Consider the following 23,803-nt stretch of genomic DNA (forward strand, 5'->3'; position numbering starts at 1 on the left):
GACAGCAACGGATTCTCCGCAGTTTTCTTCCTTACGTATATTTTTATTAAGCAAAGAGGTGATAGCCATGCTCAGTTCTTTAGCAAACAGAATGGTCTATATGTTGGTGGACTCGACAGCTCAAAGCAGTTCTGAGAAGGCTATTTGCGACATACAGAGACATACGTTGCTGCTTTATAGATCAAAGCAACCTCAGAATAGCTTCAAAATAAATCCAGTTATACTACAGCTGTAATATTATTATGCAGCATAAATCCTCCTCTGTTGACATTTACTTAATGAATGCTGCTACAACAGCTTAGCTAGATGGCACTCCAGAGGCGAGGCGGTGGAGAACCTTGCCAGGCTGCTCACAAAGGTACCTTGTGTTTATTGGGAGCTAATAGAAAAAATTAGCGGAAAGGTGGCCTTTTTAGTGCTTTTTTAAGCAAAGCAAAAGAATATCGGCACATGATACGAAGCGACCCCCTGAAATAAACTGGCTTAGCCGCTGTAAGATGTTAATATTAATTACACTTTAAATGAAGGTGATCGATACGCTGAAAAGCACCTTGTTACATGGCTGCACTGCAAATGGTACATCGCTCACCCCCCGAAGATGGTCTATAACTTTTTTCATAGGCATGGGTCTAAAATATTCATGCAAATCAATACTTAATAAATCTAATCGGTGCGCGCTGGCTCCACTGTTGAACAATACATTGAGATCGATTTTTTTTTTTTTTTTTTTCTTTTATACTGCATTACCTTGGGAGAGTCTGTCTGCACCCTTGCAGTGTGTCGGGCTGGGGCGCGCACCCTGTGCCGTGCAGCAATCGGGGCCGCGCTCCTGCAGTAGCGCTGCCGGGCTCCGGTGCCTCCGGCTACAGCCGGGCAAAGCCACTGCTTCCCCCAGCCCAAAGAGCCCAACTGTACGGCAGAATTCTTAGTGCTTCATTTAACTGGCCGGAGGTTCTCAACTCCTCTTACCGATCCTACGTTTTAATTTCTGTGTATAGAAACATATGCATAGCTATGCGTGCCTTACAAGAACTCAGACTTGAGAAGAAATCATGTAACCCTCCCCTCCCCTCCCTTCCCCTTCCTTCCCCTCCTCTCCTCTCCTCTCCTCTCCTCTCCTCTCCTCTCCTCTCCTCTCTTTTCTCTATTTCCCACTCTCTCCCATTCTCCCATTCTCCTTCGTCTCTTATCATCATTTTTATTTGCTCTCCCTTCTTTTGTTAGCAATCCCAGCCATTTGAGCAGCCAGGTATTGTGTTATTCTGAAATCCCCACCAGGATTTCTCTGCACACCTCTTGTATCGTGTGCAGACATGGCATAGAGGTGATTTATCCGACTTCAAATTGACCTTAAGGGCTGACAAAAGCTTTCCAAGAGGGATGTTCTGTCTTGGGGTCACAGAAGGCCTGATCCTGGCTTTATCCAGTACCTGGAGGTGAAGGGTCGGCTCAGACAAACTTTCCCTGAAAAGCCCCATTCTGTGTGACACTTGCAGCTACTGAGTTTTAAATTTGTTTTTTTAATACTTTTTTTTTTTTTTTTTTTTTTTTTTCTTTTTTGGGACAACGTTTCTCCCTGTGACCTGCTTCCCTGGGCTGTGTCCCAGAAGAGGAGTGGGGACAACTTCAAGGCTTCTGCAGAGGGGCTGCATGCTCCTGAGAGGGCCTGTTTACTCCCGACTGCAGTGGGGATAAAGTGATCCCGATCCCCTAAGCCAAGAAAAGGCAGACTCTCACTTTTCTGTAATCCTAATCAGATTTCAATTCAATGAGATTTAGCTTGAGAGTAGCCTAATTTTTTTTTCCTGCTCTGAGCTAAAATGGCAATGCGGATATATATGCCAACCGATCTTCTGTAAAAAGCTTTCTCAGGTAAAAATAATTCCTTTCCTCTCGACTCGAGCTTCTAACAGAGGAATATATTATTAAATGCAAAAGGTCTGCCCCTCGGACTCAGAGGCAGCGTGAAGAAAACGCAGGATGAGAATATCCCAGCGTCGGAAAATCTTTTACTACTGTAGGAAAATCGTTGCATTCTAGAGGTGTGCACCTCGCCTGAGGCCATTTGGGGCCGGGAAGTGAATTGAGATGGTGCCTCAAAGCCTTTTCCCTCCCCCCACTCCCCCGGCTCGCTGTACCCTGGGCTGCTCTCCCCATGCTGAAAATTCATTTTTTCAGCTTCTTCACATTTCTCCCCGCTGCTTCCCGGCCCTCCCCTCGCACTATCGCTCCTTTAACGGGACATTTCCACCCCACCGGCCCCGTCAGCTTGCACAAGGCATTGCAAGACAAACGCAACGACTTCAGGCATTTGGCCAATGACCGTGTTAATGGAAGAGGAGGTTTTATATTTTTGTCTCCTGGTGGGATAAATCCAGCTCTCCGTCAGGCGGCTGCATTAAATCTGAGTGCACTTCAAAAGTGTAACAAATTTTCATGAAAAGGAGCTGCAAACCGCTCTCCCCAGAACCACAGCTTTAAAGATTAACGCGGTCCAAAACCTTAAGAAGCCCCGATTTCACCTCACGGAATCTCCGGCGTAACAATATTTAAGAGTCTGTCAGCACTTCTACTGTCAACTCTTTTTCAAGAGCTGCTAGCTTGCTCTCAGCAGTTTTTGTGGTGGAAATATCGCAATTGGGACTAAAAGGCCTTTTAAAAGCCGGTGACAACATTCCCGTGGCTTTGCACAGGAGTGCAGGGGTGGGAAGAGCTGGTGACACCTCTAACTGAGCAGAACACCCAGCTGGTACAGTGTAATAGGTTTTTAAAGCGATGTTAGTAGGTGGTGAGGAGCAGTTCTAAAGGTACCGCAGAGCTCCCCGAATCCTAAAGAGCACCTGCAGCACTTGCTTTAATAGCGCAATTCTTTCATCCCCCGAAAGGTGTGCACCCGTGGGAGGGATAGAGGCGCCCTGGCGTCACAGGGTTCATCCGGCAGCGAAGGGGTCCCTTCTGCTCGGAACTCTCTGTGAAGGTGGGCTGATTGCTCCCCTTGCTCCTCTGCTTACCCATTTTTGCATTTCTTAAAATTACGGAGTAGCCCGTGTTTAAAGGAAGCCAGAAGGACCACCGAGTCCAACCCATCGTTCCCATATCCCGTCTTCCTTTTCTCTACTTTTGTCTCTCTCCCTTCGCTCAGTGCTTCCTCCCTCTTGATGACAAGCTTCTGTCATTCACTCCTTTGTTACTTTTGTCCTGTGTGCAAAATTTCCCCTCCACCTCTTTACTCTTCCAGATTCCAAACCCTCTTCTCCCACATCCCTCCTTCCGTTCGCCTTTTCTCACATCCAACCCTTCTCACCTCATCTCTTTTTCCCTCAACCATCACGCCCACATTTCCACCCTCCTCCTCATTGCCTTTCCCTGGGCTCCGTGGATCTATCTCTCCCCAAGTGAAGGTGCTGAGCAGGGCACTCAGCCCTGCTTTGCCCTACTCCCCCGTGCCTAAGGAACCTCATTCTCAGAAAAGAAAAAATCCCAAATCTTTCCCTCTCTGCTTCCCTCCTGCTCCCTCCTCTCAGCGATTCCTCACGGCCTTTCCTTTCCCTCTCCTCCTGCACAGTTCACTAAGCCCAGAGCCCTTTGGCTCCTTCTAGCTCCATCCCCTCCCTCCTCCTCCCCGACCCCTCCTCTTCCTCCCCCTGTCCCCAGCCCTCCCTCCGCCCCGGCTGCCGCCTTCCCTCAGCCGCCACTCCTGCGGCTGGGCTCGGTGCGCCATGGTGCAGCTCGGGGGCGGCCGCGGAGTCCCACAGCCTCTCCTAGCCCCAACGTCGGCCTTCAGCATCGACAGCATCCTGCAGCCCGGTCCTCTCTGCCAGGGCCGGGAGCAGGGTAGGTCCCGCTGCGTGCTGCCGGAGGACGAAGAGGGAGAGGAGGAAGAAGAGGGGCCTGCGGAGGACCACCCCAGTAAAGGCTCCAGCGACTCGGGTACTAAGCAGGCGGAACCGCAAGTCCGGTCGCAGCCAGGCACCCACCCAGGACAGAGGTTTAGCCGCGGGCCTCCAAACGGGACCGCGCCCAGGAGGCTCGGGTGGGGCGGGCACACGCACACCCACACCGCGGGCTCCGTTCCCCGCAGCAGTTTGAGGAAGAGAGGCTCCGTGGGAGGACATGAATCCCTCTCGAAACCACCTGCTTTCAGAGGTCCCTCCCGGCCTCGTTTTTCTCGTGTCCGGGAGCCCCCTCCCACTCCGATTCACAGCGGCAGAGAGATATCCTTTAGATGCTTACTGCGAGATCCTCTCCCTCCTCCCTACGAGTTCTCCCCACGGAGGCTGAAGGTGGAGGGCGGTGGGCAGTCCCCGGCCTCGGCCCCTCTCCCCGGCCGCGGGTGCGTGCATGCGGGGCGACGGCGGCGGGGTGGGGGGCTGACGCTGTGTTTTGCCATTGCAGGCAGCGAGCGGCTGCGGGCGGAAGGGCCGCGCCGTGCGGATGCCGAGGCTGAAGGCGCGGTTTCACTGCTCTGCACGGAAAGGTTCCGCGGATGCCGGCAGCCGTCTCCGCGGGAATCTGGGGGCTGCAGCAGGGAGAGCGGCAGGTGTTCAGCGGCGGGAGGCAAGAAGAAGACGCGGACCATCTTCTCCAAGAGCCAGGTCTTCCAGCTGGAGTCCACGTTCGACGTGAAGCGCTACCTGAGCAGCGCCGAACGAGCTGGCCTGGCAGCCGCGCTGCACCTCACCGAGACGCAGGTGAAGATCTGGTTCCAGAACCGCCGCAACAAGCTCAAGAGGCAGCTGTCGGCCGAGCCCGAGGGTCCGGGCCAAGCAGAGCCCCAAGGGGAGCCCCCGCCGCCTCCCACCGCCTCTTTCTCCTTCCCGGCCCTATACAAGGACAGCGCTCTGCTCAGCCGCTGCCTGCTGCCGCTCCCCTTCCCTATGTTCTACCCGGGCAGCGCCATCCCCTACCTCTGCCTTGCCGGCCCGGTTAAGCACTTCAGCCTGCTGGAGGGGGATGTATAGCCTCTCCCCCCGGCCCCCGCCCTGCCTGTTGCCGGGTGCCGATGTTCCCTGTGGCCCCGCAGTGTCACCGTCCGCTTTCGCCCCGACCCGCGGCAGTCGCTCCCAGGCCCGGGGTCCCTCACACGCGGCCGTGTGCCGCGTTGTCAGAGCTTCAACGAGCGCTGCCCTCTGCTCGAGAAGGAGAAGAACGGAGCTGCCAAAGAAAACGGGGTGCGCTGTGTCTCCCTTCCCTCCGTGGCCACGGTTTAGGAAAGACGATATCCTGCTTCAGCCCACGGGAATGGTGTCGTCGCGGCTGCCCCCGCACCGTGCCTCCACCCGAGAGAGTTGGTTACAGCCCCATCCACTCCGTACTCTCTATCTCACATTCTTCGCCTTTATTACCCCTCCAAATAACATTTCCCCATCTCTGACACTATCAAAATGCAGACATCTCTCTAAATCTCTATAGCTACTCTGAATTTTGAATTTTCGAACCAAACAAGTCCCCTGTCACACTTTGTGCTAACCGGTTCCCAAATCAGGGCCCGTCTGATGTTTCGCACGCGAGTTACTCATGCTCCTTATGCTAACCCCGCCCCCGATATCTCAGGGGATTATTTTATCTGATGCCCCACTGTGACGAAGTGTTTTGTTTTTGTTTTTGTTTTTTTAACCCCCCCTTAAAATTTCCAACCGCATTTGTCTTCTTTTGGTTTCCGAGTTCAAACGCTTTATATTTCGAATTGGGAAATAAAGCTTTTCTATCAGAAACCCGAACTGCATGCCTGTTCCGTACAGCCGCTCCTGGGAAGTGTCCAAAGAAAGACGTTTCCTAGACTGCATCAACGGGATTTTGTTTAAAAAATGAAGGTTGAACGTGTAATTGTGGTACGGCGAAAATCAGAAGCGCGTGCTAAAATGGGTAACTTGTTGAATTTCCCAGAGGGAAAAAAATATAAAAAATTAAAAAGAGAGAGAGAGAGAGAGAGAAAAAAAAAAAAAAAAAAAAAAAAAAAAAGAGAGAGAGAGAGAGAACGGAAGAGGTATTTGGACCTGATAAGCATTGATTTTCCCTCCTTTGCCCACTTTTCTTCCATGCTCATTTCAATGGTCAGCTAGCGCGGGTGCGCACCGAGCCTCCGTGCAGCGGAACCCCCCGGCTCAGGGCAGCCCTGGAGATTCCTCTCCAGGGAGGGGCTGTGGCCGGGTGCCATGTAGAGCAGAGCGGTGCTAATGCAGCCCGTGTGCCGAGAAGCTCCGGAGCAGCTCCTTCGCAACCCGGGGTGAAATTTCCTCCTGGTTGCAATCATCTGCGCTGCTTGGTTGCCCTGCCTTCCTTCTTTTCGGTTAGTCTTGAGTTAGGGGTCAAGTATAAGGTGTATCGGTGTACTCGGGCTCAAGCATCTCAGGGTGCTCCTGCTCTAGGAAAAAATACAAACCAAACAAACAAGGAAAAACCCCACGATCGAGGCCATTGCACGGAAACAAACGTCGATACGCGAGGTGCAAACGGGCACGGGAGCTGCCAGATGCGCAGCGCAGCTCGGGTTTGTGCAAAGCTCAGCTCTCAGGTTCCGCTCCTCTCTTTTCTGCTCTGAGTGTTTAAGTTGGTTAAAGCCATAAAGATTCACTGAATTTGCATAGCAAAATGCATTTGGAGAAGTATTTCAACTATTTCCAAATGACATGAAATACGGCTCATGCGTGCCTATTTCTCTCCCTTTATTTATTTATTTGTTTGTTTGTTTGTTTTTAGTAGTTGATGGTCCATATCGGAACCTCCCTCTAGTTGTTATTTCTACTGTTTCCAGTACTGACACGTGCTTACTTGGTTACTGCTCCGAATTTAATGTATTCTGATAAGGAGAACGTCCGTAGCAATGGGAGTTTCATCAGATGCAGCACCTCCGCACAAAGGTCTGTCTAGTTCTTTAAATGGAGCTAAAATTTGGTCAAAGAAATTATTATTATTATTATTATTATTTTTCACGGAACTTCAGCCTCAGATGTGTCCATGGAGAAAGATAATAATGCAAAAAATATCGTTTCGGCAATTCATTTATTTTCACCATAGTTATCAGATCATTTTCATTCTCATTTTTTTTTTTTTTTTTTTACCTTTTCTCCTACTTATTTGCCTCCGTTTGCAGAGTTTCCCAGGCGTCTGAAAGAAAACGCAGTCTCAAAACGTGGAACGAATTTATTCTATAAAAATAACAGAAGGAGATCTGCATGGGTACTTCCAGTGCCTAACCCGACTTCATACTCTGCTGTCCAGTTAAGATGAGGAGTTAATAGGGGCATTAGCAGATGCTCGAAACACCTGATGAGAAAGTAAATAACCATCCCCTAAACATTCACCCCTTTCAGGACAGATTTGATAGTGCTGCGATCATTGGCCAAAACCATTAACCCGTACTATTGCTACTGAGTTTAACAAGTCTAGTGTCAGGCTGGTTTTCTCCCAAGAATGCCAGGTTCGCAGTGTATCAGGATTGCCAGCTGAGCAGTCAATTCTGATCCCAATGAATACTACTGACTTTTAGACTTGAAAACGTGTTTGCAATTATAAATGGTTTCTTACTAAATCAAGAAATTGTTGTTAGCTACCTTGCAGCAGGAGGTTAGTACTAGCTTATCAGTTCACAGAATACTTATAAAACCAAAATACAGAAAATTAAACATATCAAACATTAGGCGGTGCACATATATGATGAGAGCTTGCCTTCAAACGCTAAACAAAATAGAAGATAGAGATACAAGCCTCTTAAAAAAAGGACAGTAAAAAACATAACCATTCTCAGTGGGAAAATAAATCTGAAAAGCCATTGAATTCATGTATAAATGCATTACTTGTGGAACAGTGCAATATAATGGCTGAAAAATCACTGCATCTCTCTCTCTGTCTTCCATCCTTTTGCAGAAATCCCTGTTCCTACCAAGGCTGGTACTCACCTTCACAAGGTGAGGGAAAGTGCCCTGCAGTCCACAGATGGAAAACTTATTCAGAATTGCCCTTGGTTCTTGCCAGTAGTTGATCTAAAGTGGAGAAAAATCTCCTGCTTCTTCCCTGCTCCTGGATTTACTGTTTTTTTCTTTAGTTTTCTTTTCACTTCCTTCTTCAGGAATGTACTGAATTTACTGCACATGTTGATAAATGGAAGAAGTACTTCATCTATCTATGGCAAGGCTTGCAGCAGTATTGGAATTAGGCAGAGAATGGAGAGTCATAGCCTTACTTGCCGGAACAGAATCTTTTGAATCTTGCTGTAATTCATCAAATTTAGGAAAGGTAAGAATTTATCACAAGATCGCTTCGGAGATTCTTCTGATTTTCCTATATCCTATGGGAGATTTGTGAGGCTATGGATAATATTTGTACATATATGTTCTTGAAAAGCTGGGAGTCCCTCTTTGCCTCTCTATGTATGTCATGGGCTGACTGCAGGTTAAACTAGGGTTGGGCCTGATTCTGTTCTCCCTGTAGTTAGAAGGGACAGATATGACCTCTGGAAAATGTTGGATTTAGTGATGAATTTTCCAGATTAAGTCCTCAAAATCTTTTCCTATGTTAAGCACATGAGGTAGTAATATCTTCATAGATATGATGTGAAATAGGAACTATTTTGAAAAGAAAAAATATATGAATTTTATGGAGAAGCTTGGAAAAGAGTGAAACTCATTGATCAGTGCACCTGCATCTCCCTCAATACTAATCACAGAATCACCAAGGTTGGATCTCCCAAGGTTGGAAAAGAACTATAAGATATCCAGTCCAACCATCTAATGTTAAACACATTTTTATATCATGTGGTGAGAATGTTCACTAGTTCATCCATCCCATCAAAACAAAGATCGTAAATAAATTGCTTAGAATAAAAGCCCAGGAGTTGTCTATTTCTAAAAAATAAATGAATAAAAAATTTTGTGTCAGGAATATTTATTCTGGGCCCCACTCATTGCTGTACTATCCAGGGAAACATTTTTTTGCCCCTAAGAAGCTGAATATTTTCTGTTCCAAAGAAGAACTCAGAGCTGGAGGAAATAGTGTTCTGGCACGGGAAATGGCAATTGCAACATAATCAGCTCATGGGGGGATCATCACGCTTTGCCTCTTCTCTGTTAACAAATCAATTACATTGGTGCTGGTCTTAGTATAAAATCCAATGGATATCAGAAAATATTACCAGAAATTCTGAAAAAAATAAAGGAAAATCCAGTGTGAAATAGCACAAAAGTCAGAATCAGTGTGTGGGTTTGAGGACAAATGCAGTGGTGGAACTTTGAGTGAAGCACTCATTGTACAAACTCACATCTGGATCGCAGTTTTCCACGGTCTGCTGGGGTCATGAATGCCCTCTGGGACAGTGATGCTAAGTTGATCTGGTTGGGGCAGAAGCCATCTTTGTCTGCTCAAAGTTCTATCATGAGATATTTGTGAATTGTTAGGAACAAATGATGTTTTTAAAGCAGGGGATACTTTCCCACAGTTCTGAGGCTTTTGCTGCTTTCATTCTTAGATTTACATAGGTCAGAATGGTGAGCTTTGTAAAGGATGAATCCATATGAAACGATAACTAAGAAGTTCTTATTTATAGTCTTCTTTTATTTTGTATTTAAGTTATTGAATCAGCATTCCTCTTTTTCCAATAGGGATGACACCATAGCAAGTGATGAAGATCAACTTTTGACTGTATCAGTTTCCGCCCTGGCTCTTCTCCACAGATCTGCCAGATCCAGCTCTTCATTTCTTTTAACAGCCATCTGTAGGGCAGATACAAGAACCACATTTAACCAAAAAAACCAGTCCCTATATATATATATATATTAGGCAACATCAATATTAAAAGCAGAAAACATTTAGCTCCCAGCTAATCATAATGTTTTTTGAGTTCCAGACCTCTAGATGATGTATATGATTATACACATGTGGAGGCTATACACACTGTAAAATATATAGTTCTTCAAGTTACTCCTGAAAACATAAATATTCCTTATTTACCATTTGGGCAAATAAATGACGATTTTAGAATGATATTGCAAATCAATAGTTGGGATCCACAAATTAAAGTCTTTTTATTTCCTTAGGGTTGTGATTTCTACTGTACCTTTCACTGTTGCTGAAATTGTAGTGAACTCTTCGTATGACCTGGTGAAGATCTGAACATCCTCATGTCCTCCCATGCAGACTGAGATCTGTACAACTGAATGAACAAGGGGTGCTCATACCACATTCAGACATATTTTCATTTGTCATGAATAGGATACAGAAAAATGCTGCATAATAAAAAACTTATTTATTTTGGTCTGTAACATTTTGTACAGTCAGGACTGTTTGACTTCTCTGACACATAATGTGATGCAATTATTCCAAGGGGGGAGGGTGAAACTAGATGATCTTTGAGGTTCCTTCCTACCCAAGCCTACTATGATTCTATGATTCTGTAATTCTATGGTTTCTATAACTTTTTATACAAGAGAAGTGAACCACTCTGGATTTGTTATGGTATATTACAGTATGAATCAACAGTTGCTTAGAGTCATTAATGTACAAGTTATTGATGCAAAGAAACCTAATTACTCAGTAGGAAATATGATGTGGTAGGACACACTTGTGTTTTTAGAAGAGCCTGTAATTTGTGGATTTGTAACTAAATACTTGCATTCAGTTTCAGTTATTAAATAACCACTTTGCATGCATGCCTGCTTTTGCAGACTTACATCTGACTTTTGAATCAATACAACAAATTGCATTAGTTTATATAGCTTGGTATCAACAAGCTTTATACAACTATATTACACAACCGTCAAGACGAATCCCACCCTTTATGAAGATTTCTAATAAATGAAACCTGATCTCCCTCCCAATTATTTGCATACATAACACTTTTCTGTCTCAGAAGAGACTGGCAATCCATGAGCATCGCTGTCAGAAGTACCAGATGGCTGATGCAGTTAGGACATCGGTATACTTTGCCAAGTCATTGGACTCTGATCTAATCAATGGGGAAAGGTCCCTAATATGTCTGCTTGTCCCTTTATTGTATAATCTTTTGGCCTGGGTCAGATGATGGGATCAATGGATCGTCATGCTTTCTGTTGAATTCACTGACTTCATATTATGAGGGGGACTACTTAGGACAGTGACAATAATAGCAGTGGACTGCACTTCAGTTAACTGAAAGTGCCTTCCACCACAAATCTAGCCTGGGATTACTGAAAGCAAACAGTGAGAAACGTTGTCAGTGAAAGCAGTTTGGGGAGAGGCTCTGGGAACTTCTGAAAGCCATCCATTTTTTAACATATGGCTTTTTACAATGAAACTAAGTTTTGGCAAGTGCTGTTGTCAGACTTGGTTAGATTACTCCCACCCTCACAGATCTTCTTGGAAGGTGAGAAACGCACCGAGGAAGCCCATGGAGGAATGATACTAAGTAATTACAAATCATCTCTCTGCATTTGACCGGGTCTTTTCTGGGTTCTCCTCTTAGTAAAAGTGATAGGAAAATCCTGGCTTAATTCCTGGGCAGCAAGACCTGAGATGTGCCATACAGGATGCTAGAAACAACTAAATAAAATGAGGAATTCCTGCATCTTTTTGAAGTTTGTCAGCAATAAGGTTCCACTGCTGTTTTTGCTTTCTATTACGAGGCCCGGAGGAATACGCTGTTTATATTCTCAGATTGTTTTACATGCTCAAATTTTTCTAAGGTCTTTTTTTTGAATATTCAAGACTATAGCAAAATGTCGGGTTCACAAATCAAGCAGGGAACTCTCCCAATATGAATGAAATGAGAGAGCAAGGACTTTTCTTCAGCAAACCTTGCAGATGAAGTCCTTTTCCAGCGTCAGACAACACTGATTCTGCAAAAATTAACACTACAGCACATAGGTCTGTGAAAGTGGATCATTTATTATTCCTCAACTGAATACATGTGGACTTTGGCTACCTTCATGAGTATGTACATTCCACTTCAGTTTTTAATAAAAATAGTACTATCACCTGGCATCACACTTTTCTATGGATGGAAAAACAGATCTATAATTGCAATTATTCTCCTCTTGGGTGATTTAGCTCAACTCCCTGCATCGTGCAGGATATTCCCCTACATTATTTCAACTACTTATCTAATCTATTATTGAATAGTTCTGGTGATGGTGCCTCAATTACCCCCATTACCTCTCTTCCAAAGCTTAACTGTTCTGTCTAGTATGATTTTCTCCTATCCTAATGAATGGCTCAGATCACTTGATGTGCAGTTTTAGGTGAAGTTCCTTGGCTTGATCACTTTCACATTGTTTGAAACCTCCACTTTGAAGAGGTTTATGGTGTCATCAGGGTTTGTTTTGTAATCTCTTCCAGTCCCCAGGCTTATGAACTGGGATCCTATCCAATCCTTCTATCATTGATGTGGCTTTTCTTTACTCTTTCCTGACGTTTTATTGTGTGTGTTCTGCTTTGTTTTCTTCCAAAGTGCATAGACCAGAAATGCTCACAATACAGTGAAGTAGTGTGTAAGCTGGTGATGCATAGTTTAACAAATTTTGCTATATCTCCTTTTCTTCATATTTCAGTGATTCAATATAGTACATTAACAGTGCTTTGTATTATTGTTGCTCAACATCAACATTTTAATATACCAGTTAGTTTATCTATTGAATCAATCTTTTTACCTACCCACCTATCCACCTATCTGTCTGTCTCTTAATCTATCTATCTCACTTCCACTTCCACTATGCAATGTAACCACAGTGTATCAATAACACCACATATTTTTGCTTACAGAAGCAGATCTATGGCTCCTACTCTTAGTTTCAAGTAAGCAGTACCTCTCTCAAGAGCATTTGCTGATGACCCCACTGCCCTGAATATCGTGGCCAAGGGAAAATGGTAAAGCAGAAATATAATTTATGACATATTTAACATAGCAAAATGGGACAGGTCTTGGCTGTGATCCTGAAGATGAAAAATGGAAGTGCATCACCCACTAGTTATGATGCTGGCAGTGTGATTAGATGTCCTCCACTGAACAAACATTAAGTAACTCAAAATGAGTGTGAGGGGAGCATACATATCATGAAAGCTGGCAAATCTCTAGGAAAGATTTTGGCTGGAGTCATATTGGTGCCAATGTCCTTACGTATGGGGAATGATCAAAAAATAATGCTTCCTATTTTGTGTTGGCCCATATTATCAGAGGTGATACGGAAGAAATGGTTGAATCTTCCCACCAATACTCCATTACATTTTGTTGCTGTGTGACAAATGGAGCAGAGGGGCAATCTGACAAAGTGGTGTCTGACATGGAAGTGCAGATGAAGCAAAGGTGTACTGCTGAATTCCTCCATGCAGAAAAAAATGGCACCCATTCACATTCATTTACACTTGCTGAACTTTTATGAAGACCAAACAGTGAGTGAGAGCACAGTGAGGTGGTGGGTGATGCATTTCAGCTGTGGCGACAGTGACATGAAAGACAAGCCATGCTCCAGATGGCCATGCATAAGTGTTGCACCATGTAATTAAAACAGTCACAATCTGCTCATCCACAGACCTGATGGCGATGACCATGTTGAAAAAAGTAGCTGTGTATCTGAGAATTTGTCATATAAAATAGTGTTACTGTGCTCTTTGTATCTATTGTATCTTCCACGGAAATAAATAGGAGGCATTACTTTCAGGACAATGTACATATCACTGCTGTGGGAAAAGATGGGCTACCAAATGAAACATGAATGATATTTTTATTGCTACAGCAGGTGCTGGCGTTTTCCCATCACCTCTGCTCCTGGGCAGGAGGAATTAGAGGCATCTTAGTATCTCAGTGATACAATCTTATGCTAAATAATGCATTTGGTGGGTAATATTGATTCAAGGACCACCCAGCCTTCCTCTTAATCCAGTTAATATACATGAAGGCTGGAGAGGAGCTCTTTATCAAGGAGTATAGCAATTGGACACAGAGTAATAATTAAAAACTAAAAGAGAGTAGATTAGATTAGGTGTTAGACAGAAATTCTTTACTCAGAAGAAGCTGCCCAGAGAAGCTATGGATGCCCCATCCCTGGAGGTGCTCATGGCCAGGCTGGATGGGTCTTTGAGCAACCTGGTCTAGTGGAAAGTGTCCCTGCCCACAGAAGGGGGTTGGAACTAGATAGTCTGTAAGGTCTTTTCAAACCCAAAGCTTTTCATGATTCTATGAAAAGAACCCTAAGAAATGGAAAATTAGAGGGGGCAGATAACTAACCATAACTGGTTATGCGGTTAACCCGTGTCAGAGTGAAGAGAAAAGGCCAGGCCTACAGAAATTTGATATCCTACCAGGTGAAAGACAATTTGAATGGCTATTTTAAAAAGAATCTTAGTATTCCTTACTTTATTTTGTTTCCCTTCAGACAGGAATACTGGTTGCAGACCTGGTAAGAAATTCTGCAGCAAAATGTTACTTTAATTGCAAATGCTGATTCATCCAAAACCCATTAAGGGAAAGGAAGTCTTTTACTGAATTACTTGCCTCCAGGGCATTCTGAAAATGCTGAAAAATCCTCAGAATCTTTAGGTGGAACATTTTCAAAATGACAAATGCTAACTTTATGATTGGAAATAAAGCTTTTTTTTTTCTTTCTTAAAAGAGGACAAAAAAGTTACAAATCTACTGAATACGTTTATAAATGTCTAAAGTAGAAAAGAATTACTGACAAATTAGAGAAACTGATTTTCCAGTCTTTGCGATTATACTTTCCCTCATTTTTTGAAATATTTTTTAAAGATAGGAATAATTTTTACGTGACAGTGTTGTGGATCTAGAAAACTGTTTCATTAACAGATTAAAAAAATCAGTAAAGATTAGAGAGGAGAAAAATTCAGAACTGTTCTAGTGTTCTTTTATGAATTCAAAGAGGTGTTTTTTCTTTGGATTTCAGTGGACTAGCTCAACAGAAATTCACATTTTGGGTTCAAACAATGGACATACCTGGATATTCACAGAATTCAGTGATATCCCCAACTTCGTTCCATTGCACAAATCAGTGCATACAGACTATTTCAGCAGTATTTCCAATGAATCTACATTAATTTTATTTAGATTTTGGAAGTACTCCATGGATCAGTTCCAAAACAAAATGTTGAGGAGTGCAGCATTACATGTGTGGGTGTGACAAATGGGGTCTGACATGACCAGCAAGAATTAGCTGTGAATAGCCCAGCTTTGTGAACTTTGACAGACTTTTATGACCGCTCTCCGGAGCATGAAATAAGTCTAAAGTATGACTATATCCCTTCTAAAAGTCTCATTCTAAAAGTTACTTTACTTTCTTTATCATCCAAAAGGGGTGAAAAATCATGCAATTTCTCCGTGCCTTATGTATGCTTACACACTTGCAATTTTTATAAATAGTTGAAACAAGACATGTTTTTGAGAACTTGGAATACAGATACTGGACAGATTAGAAGTTGCCCTACTCCTGAGGAGGAGATTGAATCCTCTTTGACAATGTTTTGGAATCTATAAATATCAGAATGAGTACCATCTGAGTTCAATTTGTAGATCCTGAGAACACACTGCTGTTGGAAACCAGAACACTTACACGGTTTGATGATACAATCTCTTCTGATGAAGAACTCCCAAAAATCCCACTGGAGTCATTTTGAGAAACGTCTCTCAGAATTTGGTCCTGACTTGATTGCAAAACAGAACACATACTAACATGAAAAGTTACCATTAACAGTAAAGTAGCGATTACACCAGAAACTAAGAAAGGAGTGGAAAGACAAGTCAGATATTTACATTTTTTGTTATTTCTGTAAGAATATATTGGTAAGTAAAGGGAAAGAAAGAGCACAGATTTGTCATTTGAAGAAAAAGAGTTTCAGAAATCTGAAATCCTTGAAAGGTGGTTTTTTTTTTTTTTTTTTTTTTTTTTTTTACCCTAATTTCTGGTTAGATTAGAACAAACATATTTCATTTACACGATGACCAATATATTGGTTATTATCAATGGTGAGACTTCTGTTTTCAATGAACGAGATCAAAATGAATGTATTAAACCACCATCAGAATAGATCTTTGTACAAGAAACGTGGAGCCATTACATTTGGTTGAAAATTCGTGAAGTGGGTTAAAGATTATCTCAGTGTGGTGGACAACAGTTTATGATCAGGTTGAATAATAAAAAGATGCGATAGTATGCATGATGTATGTATCTGCCTCTGAGTTGCAGCAGGATGTGTGAGGACCCAAACTTCATTTCTTCAAGCTTTATTTTATTTATTTATGCATAAACAACTATTATGATCTAGATAGAGTGAAAATATCTAAGCTTTATAACTTGTTTAGAAAAATCTGTGAAAAAAAGTACAGATAACTTGGTACATATAATCTATTCAAATTAGTTAATAAACTCTTGATTTAATCTGTTCTATGACTTGATGTGTCTGGCTGTATATTTTTAAGGTGTCATCTGAAGGAAAAATCTATATAAAAAAATCCAACAACTGAACAACTTAATAAATACTTTCTCCTGGCTTTATGGGTAAGCAATTAGTATACTCGGTTTCTGATCATGGAGCTAATTTCTACTGTAGAAAAGAGGCCTGAAATGTAATTTCATCGTCTGTCTGGGGACTTTCTGGTGAAAGAAGACTTTGTACTTCAACGCATTCCATCTCTTTGAAGTCTCCAAATTCAGTAGAATTTAAGTTATGAATGGAACAGAAAAAAGTATAGAAGAAATCTTGAGGCTGTCACATAACACCTATGGAGAACTGTTCCCTAATGCCTTCTTGATTTCTGTCAGTGAGGATGTAAGATTCACTAACACAGGTCCTGTTCTGCCCAGGACTTGTCTGGATCAAAAATCTAGTTTGATGAAAATTTGCCTGGAGGCATTCCTAACTGACACCTGTGCTTGTCCAGTTTATTCATAAGTCAACCAAGGAATACACATATGCATTTACAATTTATCCTTACAAAAGTATTTCATAAGTACTTACAGGGAAAAGAACCCCGCAGAGTTGGTTAATCATTATTCTGAGAGCAAAGAAAGAAAACGAGAGCTAAACTATAATTATAACCTTGGTGATAATGTATGTAGGAATCTTTCTTAATCCAGGCTAATCTTGTTCCATGTTCTTACCTACTATAAAAATCTGAATGATTTTTGACAAGATCCAAAGTTTTGTCAGTTGTTAAGAATTAATTGAAAAAATTACTAGAGCACAGCAGCTATTTCAAAGGGACTGACCCAGAACCAATTAGAATTTTGTAACAATTGACCATTCACCACAAAACAGTTATCATGAGCTTTGGCCTCTGAAGTGTGGTGTTGGGGGTGGGGGAGAATCAGATTAAAGAAACTTTAATTTTTTCCCCTTTAACTAAAATATCATTAGTAGCAGCTTTCTCAACACAACTATCAATCAACTTATCTGAGTTTTAAAGGCTATGCTCAGCTTGCAGGAACAGCAGTACCGAGTATAATGGATGATTATCCCCTGTCTTTAGATGATACACAATATAGGTTACTATCTTGAAAAAACAGGTCAGACATAGGAACATTCTTTATCAAATTGCTGTTGACAGCCCAAACAAGAGATTGAAGAATACCACAAAAAGGTTCTTTCATCTAAAGACAACAGAGTTTATAATTGGTCATTCTTTCCTCCTTCATCCTCTCCTTCTCAGCAGAAAAAAATAAAAAGAAAATTCCTAATGCAGCTTCTTGAACATGGTCAGCATGAGAGTAGACTGGTGTACATGGAGAAACAGATTCAGTACTCAGTATTTCCTCCTGATGTTCAAACTCCCAAGGGGAAAGGAAAAGGTAGCATCAATCTTCAATGTTGAAAAGGAAAAAAAAAGTAGAATTTTGTACTGGAAACTCAGTCTTACAAGATGGCAAATACATAATTACTCTGAAAGGGAAAAAAAAACTTTGTTATAACTTTGTTTTGACAGAAACACTCACCAAACAGTTATCTTACCTTCAGCCCATAGTGAATATACATAGTAACTTACAAACATATGCTATTATTTTGCACATTGCAGTTCAAGCTTTGCATATGTATGCACATGGGTTTAAAAAATAAAAATATTGGATACATTGAAAAGAATGTTAGTTATTTAATGTTCAAAGTTTGTTTTTTTTTCCCCAGGGGATGACTGTGTTAAAAAGCAAAACAAAACAAAACATCAAGATTTGATAGCTTGATTCTCTGCCTGTTTCATGTTCTTGTCTTCATCTACTTAACTCCCAGTAATTTGTCCTGGAATGGCTGAAGCACATTTCCAGGAGAGCTTGCAAACTTAATTGGAAAATACCAGAGCTGGAAAATTTACTATCCTCTTTGGTGGGGTTCTCTAGCAGTTAATCCTTCATGAAGAATAGCTAAAAAATAATTGAGATCAGAGCAATTAAATCACTGTCCTGCAAACACACTGTTGCTTACCCAGACACATGAGTAGTTGCACTGAACTTGAGATAAAGAGAAATGAATAGAATTGCTCATGTGTATCAAGTTAGATATATGAATAATTGTTTTTAGATTTGCGAGCTGAAATTATCTTCAATAAAATTACTTACAATAAAATATTTATGGGTCTTCATCCTGAAGAAGGACAAGATTCATAATATGAGGAGAGTCATAATCTGCATAAGCCAAAACAACCTTTATTCTGGAATAATATCTACCTGAGTTCGTGTTCCTTCAGCTCTGGCTCAGCATTCTGACTGGAAGTAACAGAAAAAAAACCCAGATTACGCAAAATAAAACTTCTTATGAATCAAATATGCCTGCTTTCTAAATGAAACAATGACCACACTTGCTAACTGTCTGCAATAAAATGAAGCCTCTACAGATTCTTTATACATCTATGTGATCTCAAACCCCTCTCTGGGGATTGAGGAGCATTTGTAATAGCATTCTAGTGAAAACAGAGTGTAAATCATCACAGCTTTGTTAGGAGTTGCTGCTGTGAGACAGCTGAACAGAAAAAGTTTGTGGCAAAAAAAAAAAAAAAAAAGGGAGTCTAAAGGTGCTTTACTTTTTTTTTTTTTTTTCCCCCCATGAACCTTGTGGGTTATGCTCTGCCTTGTTTTACTGTATACAAATTCGAGTAAAGCTAACTTTAAGACAGTTTTGGACATCCCTTTCTTATGCAACTCAGGAAGTTAAAAGCCATGAGAAGAGATGAAGTCTCCTTTGAAGAAGACAATTAGGTGATGTTTGTAGGCATAGCACTGCTCCAAAACCCCACTGGATCAGTGAAAAGGAGAACAGCAGAATGAGGATGTCTTGGCTTCCTTGTTTATGCAAAGATACTGTGTGGGAGTCTCATTTAAGTTTGGTTTCTAGATGAGTGTAATTCCAGTCACTTCAGTGGATTTATTTCCAATTCATTTAATGTCACTGTGAAAAGAAACAGACACAGAGTTTGCTTTGGCGCTGCACATCGTGTTGCGTCACTGTCTAGCAAGCTTCCCATTGCACATTTTTTCGAATGGATGCATCTGCCAGCCCAATACAAACAAAAATAACTTGCATGTGTCTTACGTTAAAGCTGAATGAGAAACGTGATGCCACATCTATGTTGTTCATTCACCAGTTAAAGCCCTAATGTCTCATTAAGGACATCAGAGAAAGTGTGTGCATGATTTTTCTTTCTGCCTTAATACATAAAGGATGGGATCAATTCCTAAGCAGCTTCCATTGAGAGAACTTTTAGAAGTTCCCTTATTTTTGCATGGCACTGATGCTCTTTTGTGCAACTGTGTCATATTCCTCTGAATAGCATGCTGAGTCTTGCAGCTGTATCTGGCCTTATTTTCCTCATCACAATTCAATAGTAGCTTGAAAGTCTCAGTTCACATTAATCCAGAATAACTGAGGCTACGTGGACTCTCTGAAGTTCTTGCTTTGACTTGGATGCTCATTTCCTCTTCTCTTTCTTTCTGTCTAATCTGATTTATGAGTTTATCCCTAGAACAAAATGTTCATTTCTCTGTTGTTCTTCTCTTCCTGTCTCTCAAACCCATTAAAAGCTCCCCACATTGACTCTTAAGTCAAGCTTTGGAGGAAAAGCTCTTTTATGTCCTAACACTGAATGAAGAGCACAGTTATAGGGCTCCCTGGTTTTGCTCTTGGTCTATTCAGGGTAACTCCTTTAGTCCTGTCTCCATCTTCCTCTCTCTGTGTACACTGGACTGTGCCCACCAGGGCAGGCGACTATATATAGGGCAGTCACTTCTATACAAAAGTTTCAACTGGAAAATTGACTCAAAACTCAACCTACCACAATAAAGCGTGTTTTGTTTGGGTAATTTGTCTTCTGTGGTGCTTTCAATGAAGTGGGTGGTAGCTTGGTGGCCCGCACCATTTCTATCCATCTTTCCCTTAATATTTTGTTCTTTGTACAGTAGAAACAATGCCAAAAATAGTTTCTGAGGCTTGCAGGCCTGCTATTGCTCATGGAAGATGTTACACATGACAGCTACTGCTGCTGAGTTCTAACTTTTTTTCCACCTCACTTGAATTTAATTTTTTTTCTTTTGTGTTCTAGACAAGTACAGCAATATATTTTTATTACAGTATATCTAAAGATTCAGCCCAAGGGATCTATTGTGTGGCTTTGTGCTCACAATATAAAACTGATTTTAATATTCGTCGCAGTTGATCTAAATAAGAAAGACAAATATTTTGTTTTCTTTATTCTTTAGGGAAGATGAGAAGAAAATTTCTGTCAGAACTGGGAGCTGAAATGAGCCCTACGAACAGCAAGCAGTCTTAAGCTCTAGTCTCATCTTCAGGGTTGTTATCTGTAGGTGGCATTTTGCTTTTCATGACTGTAGGAGAACACTCTTCATTTGAATTTTCCATCCTCTTTTTACTGTAGTGTATTATTGGCCAGAAATCTTAAAAGCTGTGATGGTTAGCATAACACATTTTATCTGGAGTTATTTTTTCCCCTTACAGTGTCACACTTTGAGATAATGAGAAGATAAAGTTTATTCATAACAGAAAATTTATAATCTTTGACTCAAATTATCATTCCATGATCTACTTAACAGGTTTTTCTGATACTATTTTTTTTTTTTTTAATTGAGGAAAGACAAGTCAAAATATTAGGGCAGACATTCATCAGGGAGCCAGTTATTTCTCACATTTGTCAGCTAAGACTGATTTTTACCACCTCCATAAACTCTCAACGACAGTCCTTCCATCTGTAACACTGACAGTAATAGCAATAATAAAAGTGAATGAAATAAGCATTTCTTACAGTGTTATACTGAGAAAGTATTAAAACAGACAAGGCTTGTGGGTTGATGCAACTTGCAGCATTCATCATTACTTTACTTTTTACAATGCTTCTTTTCATGGTAATTATAGTGTTTATACAATACATATTTTAGCAATACATGACAGAAGTTTTCCCCTGTCTGTCTCTGCTCCTGCAGGTTTGAATTATGGGATGAAGGTGAAATCCATATATTCCACTATATCCTCATGATGTGCTTTGAACTATAAAGGAGAGCAACTCAAAAGCAGCTCAGAGTTTACCTTCTCCCTTTAAGAAGATTGGCTAGAGAGAGATTGTGATTTCCCAACATTCACTGTAAGAAATTGCTGTTCCCATCTGAATAAACAGTACTTGGAGAATTTATGTGTTATATTCAGTCCACACTTTCAATAATTCTCCACAGAAGCTGTTCTGACCAGTGTTAATTGCTCAGGTGAATAAAATAATAATACTGAACCCACGGTTGTACATATCAGTGAAGATTTATGAATGTGTATGGGAAACATGGGTCCCACAAGGACTTATACTGAGTCTCAGCCTTTATTTCTCCACAGTGTCTCTACTAAAACCTGAAGGTATAGACTGATTTCTGAAATAGCTGAATGGAAGCATATATGAAGTTCTTGCAGTGTGAGTGAAGTCAGTGTAGTGGCTACAGTGCCACAGTACTGCAGTGAGGATCTGGTTTGGATGCTGAACTGAAGAAGAAACATTGCTTCTGGAGAGGTGGTAGCTGGACCCACGACACTTGATCATACCAATACCCCTGTGAACAGTAAGATAATTCAGAAACAAAGAAAATGACAGGAGAAGCATTCTGAAATACCATCTCTGAGGAAATGTGATTCAAGATATTGTGTATAAGTGTGGAGCTGCATGGCAGGAAGAAAGGGAATGAGAACAAGTGGGCAATCTGGTAGTTAGAAAATGATGTGAAACGTAAAAGGACAAGACAAAAGTGGATTATGTTCAATAACACAGTTATTTCCAGGTGATATGATTTAGAAATTTGATTCTGAATTATGATTCCTTGTACCCTTTCCCAAGGAAATTACTTTTTTATTCATCATAAATAACAAGATAAATCTGTAATTTTCTTTTTTTAAGTTTGGTTGAGGTAAAATGAGAAAGTTTACAGTGAATGACCCTGAGGAAAGTATTTATTCCATTCAACCGGGATTTCTGCAGAATTTAAGAAAATACTTTAGCACTTTTATTTCTGAGAAACAGTTGCTACAAGAAATGAAACTGAGTTTGAGTTTGATATGACACTGAATTAAATCAATAAATAAGTATCACTGGAAAGCAATTTCAAAAAGTGATTCAGCTGCTTTTTCCACATTCACATCCCATGGGAACAACTTTGTTTCTTTATTTGCTTGGCACAGTGGGCATAAATGCAGATTTAATGACAATGTGAATAAAATAAATAACAGATTTGTCATGTCATAGTTACAAAATCATTTTCTAGATATATTCTGGTCATTTAGAATCACTTGACAAGAGGTAATGGCCTTAAGTTGAGCTGGGGGAGAGTCCTTTCCAGAAAGAACTATGAGGCATTGTAACAGGCAGCCAGGGAAAGCGGAGGTGGAGTCACAGAACTTGGAGATGCTCAAGAAATGTGTAGATGTGACACTGAGGGACATGGTTAGTGGGCAAGGTGGAGAGGGATTGACGATTGGACTGGGTGATCTTAGTGGCGTTTTCCAACCTTAGTGATTCTCTGTCTAAGATGAAGAGTTTACTGAAAATCAAGAGATGTCTTGAATGATGCAGCAGTTTAATAATGTGAAAGGTGTTATCAATAAGAAAAAAAATCAATCCAGAATTTAACTGTGGAAGAAAATTTGACTTTACACTAAGAAGTTTTTTCTCCCCATCCCATCAACTCTTCTTGCATAAATGAGTGCAGAATCTGGGGACTTGTGTAGCTGCAGTTCTGCTTGTCCTTTAGGCAGTTCTCCAGTGTGATGTGGAGCAGAAATATCACTCACATCCCACTCAGAGGGAAGCAGCTGATACAAATGTGCTTCATCGCTGACATGAAGTCAAATGTTGAACGTTTACCAATAATCTTGATGCACTTCTCTGACTCTATTTGAGCTGTGACTTTCTGGCAGCTCAGGGTGGGTACACTGCTTTTGGGGCCTGTACTGATCCAGGGGCTTCTGAAGCCCATCCTTTGGAGTGATCTGGGGGTTAAGGAAACCTTTTGTATGGTGTTACAGCTATTTTCTTCAGTTTCTTCATCATGAATATGTTAAAAAGCATATAAAAGGGTAGCAAATTGGGCAAACACATGCACACAAACATAACAAAAACAATAAAAAAATAAAGACAGAAACAAATAAGACATAATAAGACAATAAAGCTTGCTAAGAATATTTTTACAGACAGGGAACTTTCATGTTTGTGTGCTGTCTGGGCAGCACATAAATGACTACAAATGCACTTGCTCCCAGTTCTTCTCAGCATGTCTTAAGCAGTCAAAATAGTTGATTGAGGTGAGCTTTCCTGTCACTTTTTCAGTTTAGTGTTATTGGCTACTGTATCCCTTTTTTG

At 41.4% G+C, this 23,803-nt stretch overlaps 1 protein-coding gene across 1 annotated transcript; it reads left to right on the top strand.

The window, feature by feature from the left end:
* The first annotated feature begins 3,719 nt into the window (after positions 1 to 3,719).
* On the top strand, positions 3,720 to 4,961 carry LOC122157310 (homeobox protein HMX2-like). The gene is made up of 2 exons (XM_042812897.1): positions 3,720 to 3,930; positions 4,396 to 4,961. Exons 1-2 carry the CDS (start codon positions 3,720 to 3,722, stop codon positions 4,959 to 4,961), a joined length of 777 nt encoding a protein of 258 aa, XP_042668831.1.
* Positions 4,962 to 23,803: the final 18,842 nt, after the last annotated feature.

Source organism: Centrocercus urophasianus, unplaced genomic scaffold, assembly GCF_019232065.1.
Source record: "Centrocercus urophasianus isolate 14NV4802_14NV808 unplaced genomic scaffold, USGS_Curo_1.0 seq_13, whole genome shotgun sequence".
Lineage (NCBI taxonomy): Eukaryota > Metazoa > Chordata > Aves > Galliformes > Phasianidae > Centrocercus > Centrocercus urophasianus.